The sequence below is a fragment of the Carlito syrichta genome, unplaced genomic scaffold (genome assembly GCF_000164805.1).
Source record: "Carlito syrichta isolate Samal-C Ts95f unplaced genomic scaffold, Tarsius_syrichta-2.0.1 Scaffold119893, whole genome shotgun sequence".
Taxonomy (NCBI): domain Eukaryota; kingdom Metazoa; phylum Chordata; class Mammalia; order Primates; family Tarsiidae; genus Carlito; species Carlito syrichta.
The window spans coordinates 238,289-249,715 of NW_007063989.1; the positions used below are offsets into that span (position 1 = coordinate 238,289).

The 11,427-nt window shown below is 46.4% G+C and overlaps 1 protein-coding gene across 2 annotated transcripts in view; it reads left to right on the top strand.

Annotated features, from left to right (window-relative positions):
* Positions 1 to 11,427, top strand: part of HNRNPUL1 (heterogeneous nuclear ribonucleoprotein U like 1) — a 60,744-nt gene that overhangs the window by 37,925 nt on the left and 11,392 nt on the right. For both annotated transcript variants that reach the window (XM_021707518.1, XM_008047975.2), the window contains exons 8-10: positions 2,284 to 2,550; positions 7,082 to 7,204; positions 7,302 to 7,430. In XM_021707518.1, coding sequence (XP_021563193.1) covers positions 2,284 to 2,550; positions 7,082 to 7,204; positions 7,302 to 7,430 — 519 coding nt within the window. The remainder of the gene's footprint in view (positions 1 to 2,283; positions 2,551 to 7,081; positions 7,205 to 7,301; positions 7,431 to 11,427) is intronic.

Consider the following 11,427-nt stretch of genomic DNA (forward strand, 5'->3'; position numbering starts at 1 on the left):
GCATGCACTACCACGCCCAGCTGATTTTTTGATTTATTGTAGAGATGAGATCTCACTGCCCAGGCAAGTCTCGAACCCACGGGTTCAGGCAATCCACTCACCTCAGCTTCCCAAAGGCGCAGGATTATAGGCTGAGCCACCAAGCCCGGCTGCAAAACAGCCTTCTAAGTGGCAAGAGCAGTATAACCCATTTCAGCAAGCCAATTCTTAGGACCTAGGGGATAACACAAGGAGGCCTAAGAGATGGGACTACAAAACTGGCCCACTGAATAATGTCATGCTTCAGGCTCAGCCATTCCTACCTACAAGGCCTTGGTTGACACTGTCTTCTCCCCCTTTGGGTCTTTAGGCACAGAACTGGCACCAGGAGTGTTTTAACAGGAACAGCACAACTATACTTGCTCTTGGACAGATGACTCTGTCGATGTTAGATTTATCGGTTGAGGGTGCCAGTTTCTGTGCATTATGGTAAATTACTATAATGGAGCTGGTAGCCATAAGGAAGGCTAACACCCACAGTGTTCATTTCCATGTCACATGAGGGTGACCTGGGCCACTTTTGCTCAAGTGAGAAGATGTGACAGGGACAACATGGCAGGGACTGGGGCAGAATTCAGTCCGGTCAGTGTTTGCCTGTCTGCCCTCCATGGTTTTGACCTGTGCTTAGAGATGGATAAACAGGAAGGATTCTGATACTGAGCTGTTGCCTGTGAGCACTGAGGAGGGTGGTGAGGAAACACCTCAGGAGAGGGTGCTTCTACCACTTCTTGAAGGGCGAGTCCCAAAGTGGTCTACCGATTTGAGAAAGAACACCATATTTTTGTACTTTTGCTTTAGTCTGCTATCCGATCCCAAGTTTTGAGCTTCCCTTAATTATAAACTTCTATTCTGCAGCCAAAGTGATCTTTCTGAAACACAGTTTTGAGCAGGCTATTCCCTATTCAAAATAAGTCAAACACTCTACTCTGCTATCAGCATCAAGTCCAAACTCTTGAGATGACTTTGCCCTTCACACACTGAGAGGGGCTGTACCTCCTCCTTATCTCTTCACTCCCAGTCCTAGCATCTAGCACAGTGCCTGGCATCTTATAATGCTAGCTCATATTCATTGTATGCTCATTGTGTATTAAGTATACAAACCCACTTAATCTTTAGAACAACTTTAGGTACTATAAAACATTATTACCTGGAGTCTCACTCTGTTGCCAGACTGAAGTGCAGTGACACGATCATGGCTATGGCAGCCTCAACCTGCTGGGCTCAGGTGATCCTGCCTCCTCAGCCTTCCAAGTAGCTGGAACTACAGGCATGTACCAATATGTCCAGCCAGTTTTTTTTAATTTATTGAAGAGACAAGGTCTCGCCATGTTGCCCTGGCTGGTCTTGAACCCCTGGACCTAGGCAGTCCTCTCACTTCAGCCTCCCAAGTGCTGGGATTACAAGTGAGAGCCACTGCAGCTGTACTACCCCCCTTATTTGATAAGGAAGCAAGATAAAATTACTTTCCTAAGACTACCAGTTAGTAAATGGAAGAACTGAAAGAGTATACCTTTCAAAACAAGGTCTTAATTACTAGACTTCACCAACTTAGTAAGTAGTTGTTAATGAATGGATGTGGTCCCTGCATGGTTATCCACCTGTACCTGAAATTACTTCCTTTTATCCTTTATGCTTCAGCTAGTCTGACTCTATGTCCTCTTATCAGGCTTATATACATGTAACACTTCTCTTTATGTAGAACACTTGCCTTTAACTCTCAAACTCATTTCCATTTACTGTTCAGGACTTAGCTTATGAGTCCCCTCCTCTGAGGTTCTCTTACTGAATTATGATAGCGTGTCCTTGTCTGATTCCCCACTGGTGTGAACTCTGTCAGGCTCCAGATCACCACAGACATATGTATCAGGAAGAGTAGGAACTCAGGGAACGTGTTGAACAAACAAAAAAATGCATTTGTAGAGCTGGACTCAGCATTCAAAGACCTTGCTTGGCTTTCCTTCATCTTCCTCAGACTGGGAGCAAGATTCAAATACTTGAAGCTTCTTAAAATTACTTGCTTCATGTCCACCAGCTTTTGGATCTTGGGTAAGGAAGGTTTTGGGTTGGACATTCTCTGGGATGTTCCTGGTGCTGCCCAATATACCTGTATGTTGAGGAGGGGTGCACTTAGAGTTTGGAAAACTGACTGTGTTTCCACTCCCTGCATCTACTCTCTCCCACTTGTGACTCTCAGTGCTTTAAGCTAAGAGCTGGCAATCATATTACTTTGGCTTTTTTTCTTAGGACTTTGAATGTGGAAATGATGTGGAACTTTCCTTTACCAAAAATGGAAAGTGGATGGGCATTGCCTTCCGAATCCAGAAGGAGGCCTTGGGGGGTCAGGCCCTCTACCCTCATGTCCTGGTGAAGAACTGTGCAGTGGAGTTCAACTTCGGGCAGAGGGCGGAGCCCTACTGTTCTGTCCTCCCAGGATTTACCTTCATTCAGCACCTTCCCCTAAGTGAGCGAATCCGGGGCACCGTTGGACCAAAGAGCAAGGCAGAATGTGAGGTAAGTAGGACCAGAAGACTGAATTGGTGATCATCTCTCCAGAGCCACCTTGCTGCCAAGACATTGGAGAGACATTCAGTAGCTGGGTGTGGTGAACAAGCACAGACCTGCTGTATGAGTGACCTTGGGGCAAGTGGCCACTTCTTCCCAGCTCCTTAAGGTTGGATTTAGAGTTGAAGAGCTACACTGAGTCTGAGGTGAGGAGAGGTTGGTGTGGTTTAGGCCAAAGCTGAAGGGGCTGAGATAACTTACCTAAATCTTAAAAAGATTTCCTTTTTTTTTTCTGAGTTGGAGTCTCACTCTGTCACCCAGACTGGAGTGCAGTGGCCACTCCCAGCCACCTCAGCCTCGACCTGCTGGGCTCCAGCGATCCTTCTGCCTCAGCCTTCCAAGTAGCTGGAACTATAGGCGCGCGCTACCACGCCCGGCTCATTTTTTGATTTACTGTAGAGATGAGGTCTCGCCAAGTTGCCCAGGTGGGTCTTGAACGCTCGGGCTCAGGCAATCCACTCACCTCAGCCTTCCAAGGCGCGGGATTACAGGCTGAGCCACCAAGCCCGGCTTAAAAGGTTTCAAAAGGCAGAAGCCACACTGCTTTTTAAGTGAGGCCAGAATATGGGGAAAGAAGACCTTCTTTTTGCAACAGAAAAGGATACCGGCGAGTGCACTCTGCCACTGGGTATCCTTGAAAGTGACTGAGCGATTCTGCCCTCCTACCCAGAGCTATCTAAAACATAAAAGACAACCGGGCTCGGTTGCTCAGCCTGTAATCCCGCGCCTTTGGGATGCTGAGGTGAGTGGATTGCCTGAGCCCGCGGGTTTGAGACTCGCTTGGGCAGCGAGACCTCATCTCTACAATAAATCAAAAAATTAGCCAGGCGTGGTAGCGTGCGCCTGTAGTTCCAGCTACTTGGAAGGCTGAGGCGGAAGGATCACCGGAGCCCAGCAGGTGGAGGCTGCGGTGGCCGGAAGCGGCCACTGCATTCCAGTCTGGGCGACAGAGTAAGACGTCAACTCAAAATAAATAAATAATAAATAAAACATAAAAGACAAATGGCCTTTGGATAATTTGGTTCCAGAAGCTGGAACAATGTTTTTCGTGTATGTATAAGTTATTTATGTTCATTCTAGAAAATGAGGAAATACAAAGAAAATTAAAATTATCCATAATGTCACCATCTACAAATAAGTTTACTTTCAGAGTTTTGCAGTTTATCACATTTTTGATGCACTGGGTGCCTGTTTTATGCTCACACACTTTTTTTTTCTTTTTTCTTTTGTTTTTTGAGTTGGAGTCTCACTCTGTTGCCCAGGCTGGAGTGCAGTGGCTCCTCCTGGCCACCGCAGCCTTGACCTGGGCTCCGGCGATCCTTCCGCCTCAGCCTTCCAAATAGCTGGAACTACAGGCGCGCATTACCATGCCCGGCTAATTTTTTTATTTATTGTAGAGATGAGGTCTTGCCAAGTTGCCCAAGGCGAGTCTCGAACCCGCAGGCTTGGGCAGTCCACCCACCTTGGCCTCCCAATGCGTGGTATTACAGGCTGAGCCACCGAGCCCGGCCTTTTCTTTTTTTTTAAGTTGAAGTCTCACTCTGTTGCCCAGGCTGGGTTCAAGGCAGTCCTTTTCCTTCAGTCTTCCAAGTAACTGGAATTGCGGGCATGTGCCACCATGCCTGGTTAAATTTTTTTTTTTATGATTTTTTTTTTTTTTTTGAGTTGGAGTCTCGCTCTGTCGCCCAGACTGGAGTGCAGTGGCACGCTCCCAGCCACCGTAGCCTCGACCTGCTGGGCTCCAGCGATCCTTCCATGTCAGCCTTCCAAGTAGCTGGAACTACAGGCGCGTGCTACCACGCCCGGCTAATTTTTTGATTTATTGTAGAGATGAGGTCTTGCCAAGTTCCCCAGGCGGGCCTTGAACCCACGGGCTCAGGCAATTCACTTACCTCAGCCTCCCAAAGGCGCGGGATTACAGACAGCCATCGAGCCCTGCTTTTTTTATGATTCATGTAGAAACAAGTTCTCATCATGTTGCCCAGGCTGGTATCAAACTCCTGGGCTCAGAAAATTCTCTCTCAGCCTTCTAAAATGCTGGGATTAAAGGCATGAGCCTCCACACCTGGCTTCCCATTTTTAATTGAGGTTTTGTGATACAAGCATTTTCATATTCTTCCCTTTTAATATTATTTTGTGAACTTTATCCCAGCACATGAAAACTACTTTGCGCTTTAAGATTCCATTGTACAGTTTCTTTTGTTCCAAGAGATGCCGCAGCTTTAAAAAGAGAATGAATGCTCTCTTTGAATATCTTTTTTGAGTCAGAGTCTTTCTGTTTCACCCAGGCTGGACTGCAGTGTCTTGATCACGGTTACTGCAACCTCGACCTGTCTCCATCCTTCCTCCTCAGCCTTGCAAGTAGCTAGAACTATAGGCGTACCACCACACCCAGCCAATCTTTTGATTTATTGTAGAGACAAGGTCTCACCAAGTTGCCCAGACTGGTCTTGAACCCCTAGGCTGTCTGGGCCCAGGCATTCCTCTCGCCTCAGCCTCCCAAAATGCTGGGATTACAGGCATGAGCCACCATTCCCAGCTTGAACATCATTCTAATGTTCTTACAAATTAACTTACAGTGCATCTAGTGTTTACCAAATTCTAAATGTAAAGGTAATTTGTGTCCTTGTGTGTACAACTCTGTTCCCATTTCAGACTCCAAGAAAGTTGTACCACTTCTCATACCCACTCCAGTGAATGGTCTTTGGAGTCCCAGTGAATGGTCTTTCCTAAGCTTTTTTGGGGTCGCTTGATCCTGCCTGAACAAAAAACAAATTCTAATGATAACCCTTGTTTTTTTTGTTTTTGTTTTGAGTTGGTGTCTCACTCTGTTGCCCAGGCTAGAGTGCAGTGGCACACACACGGCCACCCCAGCATTGACCTGCTGGGCTCCAGTGATCCTTCTGCCTCAGCCTTCTAGGTAGCTGGAACTACAGGTGCGCTCTACCACGCCCAGCCAATTTTTTATTTATTGTAGAGATAAAGTCTTGCCAGGTTGCCCAGACTGATCTTGAACCCAGGCTCAGGCATCCACTCACTTCGGCCTCCCACAGTGCTGGGATTATAGGCTGATTCACTCAGCCCAGCCTTTTTTTTTTTTAAAGCAATGGAGTTAGGTGCGGTGGCTTATGCCTGAAATCCTAGCACTTTGGGAAGCTGAGGCAAGAGGATTGCCTGAGCTCAGGGATTCGAGATCCACCTGGGCACCTTGGCGAGACCTCGTCTCTACAGTAAATTTAGAAATTAGCCAGACGTGGTAGTATGCACCTGTAGTTCCAGCTCCTTGGAAGGGTGAGGTGGAAGAATCTCCTGAACCCAGCAGGTTGAGGCTGCGGTGGCCATGAGTGCCACTGCACTCCTGACTGGTGATAGAGTGAGACTCCAACTCAAAATAATAATAATAATAATAGAGTAAGGGTAATAGGTAGATCAAGACTCCCAGGCATCCTGCAAAGTAGGTGGGTCACCTTAGGAGCAACCTTTACCCACTCAAAAATTTGTCTCACATTAGCCGTGATGATTTGGGCATCATCCCGAATTATTTTCCTTACTCATAAGTTTAAGGCATGAATTTTTTTTAATTTAAATTTTATTATTATTTTTACAGGTTGAATTGTTCTTTTGGATCTGGTTAGAGATGAATGGGGCTATTGTTTGTTTGTTTATTTATTTATTGAGTCAGAGTCTCACTCTGTCATCTAGGCTACAGTGCAGTGGCATGCTCCTGGCCACCACAGCCTCAACCTGCCGGACTCAGGTGTTCCTTCTGTCTCAGCCTTCCAAGTAGGTGGAACTACAGGCACATGCCACCACGCCTGGTTAACTTTTTTTTTTTTTTTTTGTAGAGAGAGGGTCTTGCCAAGTTATCCAGGCTGGTCTTGAACCCCTGGGCTTAGGCAGTCCTGTCACCTGTGCTTCCCAAAGTGTTGGGATTATAGGTGCATGCCACCACACCCAGTTATTTTTATTTATTTATTTTTAAGAGTCAGGGTCTGGTGTTGTCCATGCTAGAGTACAGTGGCATCATCATAGCTCATTGCAACCTGGAACTCCTGCGCTCAAGCCATTCTTCCACGTTAGCCTTCCAAGTAGCTGGGACTACAGGCATGCACCACCATGCCTAGCTAATTTTTAATTTTGTAGACATGGGGATCTTCTTACTGTGTTACTCTGGTTGATCATGAACTCCTGGCCTCAAGTGATCCTCCCACCTCAGGCCCCCAAAATGCTGAGATTCAAGGCATAAGCCACCATGCCCAACCGACAGCACTTGATTTAATGCTAACCCCATATCAGGCCCTGTGTTGAGAGTCTCTGTCAAGCCTCATTTCTTTGAATCTTGACAGTAGTACTGTAAGGTAGATGCTTTCATTTTCCAGAGGCAGTCATAAGGTTCAGAGTCACCCTTGCTGTCACCAACAAGCCAAGATAGTACCACTACACCATGCTGTAACACCCCTCCCTCATCTCATTCTTGTAGATTCTGATGATGGTGGGCCTGCCTGCTGCCGGCAAGACCACGTGGGCTATTAAACATGCAGCCTCCAACCCTTCCAAAAAGTACAACATCCTTGGTACCAATGCCATCATGGATAAGATGCGGGTAAGGACAACCCCTGGACTCACCTTACCCATTTCTCATCTGCTGAGTGCTGCCCTACAACTAGGACCACTCACCCCTCACCGCCTCCTGCCTGCAGGTGATGGGCCTACGCCGGCAGCGGAACTATGCTGGCCGTTGGGACGTCCTGATCCAGCAGGCCACCCAGTGCCTCAACCGGCTCATCCAGATTGCTGCCCGCAAGAAACGCAATTATATCCTCGATCAGGTACTTACCGATGACCATCATGTCCTCGAGAAAGGGGAGGGGCCTATTGGGTGCCTGCGAATTCCTGTCTGATTCTTTTCTTTTTTTCCATAATGCCCTTCAACTGCAGTGCTAGGCGGGGTCAGCCAAGCGTGATGGCACAGTCCTAGAATCTTACTTTTAGCAAAGCTTCCTAAGCCCAGTCCATGGGTCATCTCTGGGACTGTGAGCCAGGCCTACTTGCGTAGGTTCATCAGCAGCCCCAAAGAACATTCTCAGATGAGACCCATTTTGCAAAATGGAAGAGGCATGGAGTTCTGAACCTGACATGGTGCTGCAGTCCCAGCTCTGCCACTTCCTGTGTACTCGTGGACAGCTGACTTTATCCTTTGAATCTCTGTCTCATGGTCTGTAAAATGGTGGTTATAATAGCATTCACACAACTAACACAGGAACTAGCACTTTAGCAGTTGGTGATTGTTGTTAATTACTCTGCAGAATATGTATATGCCAGCTTCTCTTAGCAAGTTTTTATGACTGGCAGGTACATATCTATCTCTACGTATATTTCACTTAAGGGTGGAGTTTTTAACATCAGTGGATTTAGGAACCTTTGAAATTAAACATAAATATTGAATGCAGGTGACAAAGCATAGTGAGACACCATCTCTACAAAAAATAAAAAATGTATCCAGACATGGTGGCATGCACCTATAGTCCCAGCTACTCAGAAGGCTGAGTGGGAGGATTGCTTGAGCCCAGGAGTTTTAGGCTGCAAAAAACTATGACCATGCCAATGCACTCCAGCCTGGGTAACAAAACGAGACCCAAAACAAGCCAAATAGACAGTTTTTAATTAGAATAGAAAGATTGTTTGTGACTTTTAGCATCCTCAAAAGGATGAGTGACCCAAAAATGGTTAAGGGTCCCTGTCTTACAGTAGTGAGTTCCACATGGTTATTGCCTATGCAGTGTTATACTTGACATTTGCCCTGAAGGCTTTCTCACGTAGCAAAGGGTGTTTCCTTATTTTCTGTATTTGGGGATCTGTGAATAAGCCTCTGTTCCCCTCAGCCTCTCATTTGTGCTTTCTTAAGAATCTGTGAGTGAGCAAATATGTAAACTGGGTAACACCATGCCCTTGTAGCCATGCTGAAGTCCCTTCCATACATGTAGCCTGAGGTATGTGGTTACCATGAGTTCACAGGGGTCCTTATGAGAGCAGAGCTTTTGACAGTGGTTGCCTTCTTATTTCTTTTTGTTGTTGTTGTTACTTAGTTATTTCTCTGCAATCTAACTATATGTGGAAGGGAATAAGGAAAATATGGAACCCAGAGAATTAGAGCAAGAGCACAAAGATTATAGGGATATTTTGCCCAAATGGGATGGAGGGGGTGCTCTCCAGACCTACAGAATGAATAGTCTGGTAGTTTAAGATAAAACAAGTCAAATTTATTAGAGTAGTCCACAGTCAGCAGTGGTGATCTTCTTATTGATCTTGCCATTCTTGGACCCAAACCCTTCTATGGCTTGCACAACACTCTTACTCTCTTTCACCTTTTCAAAAACCACATGCTTACCATCCAACCATTCAGTCTTAGTAGTGCAGATGAAACACTGGAAACCATTTGTATTGGGTCCAGCATTTGCCATGGACAAGATGCTGAGACCTGTGTGCTTCAAGATGAAGGTCTCGCCATCAAATCTCTCCCCATAGATGGACTTGCTGCCAGTACCATTATGGTGTGTAAATCACCACCCTGGCACATAAACCCTGGAATAATTCTGTGAAAGCAAGAACCTTTATAACCGAATCCTTTCCAGTGCTCCGAGCACAAATGTTTTCTGCTATCTCTGGAACTTTTGTCTGCAAACAGCTCAATGGAGACGTGGCCCTAGGGCTCGCTGGCGATGTTGAAGACCACAGTGGGTTTGATCATGACTGATGGGAAAAGGCTCCATGCAGCGGTGTCTGCAAAACTGCCTTTTTGTTTGTTTGTTTGTTTTTTATTCTAACCACTAGACTAGGGAGATAATGATTGGCTTTGTCATAAGGATGGTTGGCTTGTTAGAAAGGAATCCCAGGGACTAACTTGCCTTCACATGGGTGAAGATCCTACACAAAACAATTGAGCACAGGATAGTCTGAAAGCAATCCATGGCTATTTCCTCAGCTTGGCCCTATCAATCATGTGTGCAACCAACCTTCTTCCCCCTTTGAAGATTTGTTTTACTTGGTTTTTAGACCCTTAGTCTCACTTTGTCTCATTATCCTTGTCTGGGCATTTTGGAATTTTAGTCTGACTTGGCCCCAGTTGAACTCATTGTTCTGAAAGGCAGAGCAGTGATACTGTCTTAACACCCAGAGGATTCCTCTTGGATACCTCAGCAAGTATTCTCTGCCTGTCTTTTTCTTGGTTTGCTGGTTAAATAAGCTATTAAACCCATTTCAAATATGTGGCCCAGTGGAGAATGATTGTAGTCAGGGGTGGATCATTTAATATCTCTGTTCAGGAGGTCTGAGTGGGTTTTCTCTGGAGGTCATGCCCCTAGCAGCTTAACCAGGCACATAACAGCTGAGCACTGTAAAGGCTTACTGTCAGATTCTTAGCTGGTGCTGGCTTGTTCAGGGACAGCCCAGGCCTGCCACAGGTGTACCTGTGGTCTTCAGGGCTTCTGGCCCTCTGGTGGTGGAGGGGTGTGCAGGTTGAGTCAGGTGATCTAGGCCAGCAGCAACCCAAACTCTGAAGATTGGGGAAGAGGGTTCTCTGGTTAACCACAGCTTGGAGGACGGACTCAGGGCCTGAACCTGTAGTTACTCAGGCCTGGGAAGGGAGTCCAATGCTGGTGGTTTGACCTTTTTTGGCCTAAACCTCAAAAGTAGGTTCCATACTCTGGGTATGAGAGGGATGGGCAAATTGTATGTTTGTATAGAGAAGGTTCAGAGCAGGCCCCTGGCATATCCTGGCACTTCCCACCCCACCAACTTTGACAGTGACAGATATGCTGATGATCCATAGCTGTCACCTGGGTGAGATGGAACTTTCTGAGGGGAGGCCAGTACTATAGCAGAGTCCCTGCCATTCTTGGATCTCAGCCCAGGACCATCTATTGCCTTCTCTGTTTTTTTCCTGAGTGGTCAGACCTCCCTGCATTTGGCTCTGCTAGGCTTCCTGTGTTATGTAGGTTGACCTCAGAAATGCTCATCTTTCCCTCAAAGATGTCCACATGAAGCCACGTGGGCCCGTGTAAGCCAAAATTCTGCCTTTAACTGGCCAGTACCCCAGCCTCTACTCTGGGATCTATCTTATTGGGCAAAAGCTATCAAATTTATTATAGCTCGGACCTACATTCCAAGATAACCTGAGCAGCTTCTTCAGATCATGTGGGCATTATAGCTGTGGAACATCAGAGGGGAAAAAAGGAGGTGCAACAGAGGGGAACTGAGTCCTCATAAAGAGAAGAACTGCAGGACTACAAAGTCATGCAGTCAATATACTGGTAGAGCACAGCTCTGCTAACTTCTCAGATAGCTACAGACTAGAATGGATAGGGCCGTGGTGGGAATTTAGGAAAGCTTTTAGGAGGTGAGATATCTGGGTAAGGGCATAGAGGATGATAAAAAGAGTTGAGATTTTGTCCTAAGGGCAATGAAGAACCTGGTCATGTTTCATTAGGAAGGAATATGGTTAAATTTGGTCCACTAGCAAAAAGCTGCAGAGAAGGAGAATAGAAGTCCACATTGCCTTAGGTGGCTCTTTGAGGCCCTCTGATGGAGGTAGGAAGCTTCTGAAATGAGATGCTTTCTGTACTGGTCCCAGAGGACCTTGAGATGGGGTCCAGAGCAGGAACTGACTGGCTTTCTGTGAAGCAACAAAGTTGCCCTTCTGGAGGGCCCCTGCAGGGCCATGTTCCCAAACCACCCTCAGAGTTTGGCACTGCAGGCTAGGAATTCCCTCAAGGGTTTTTTTTTTTTTTTTTTTTTTTGTGTGTGTGTGTGTGTGTGTGTGTGTGAGAG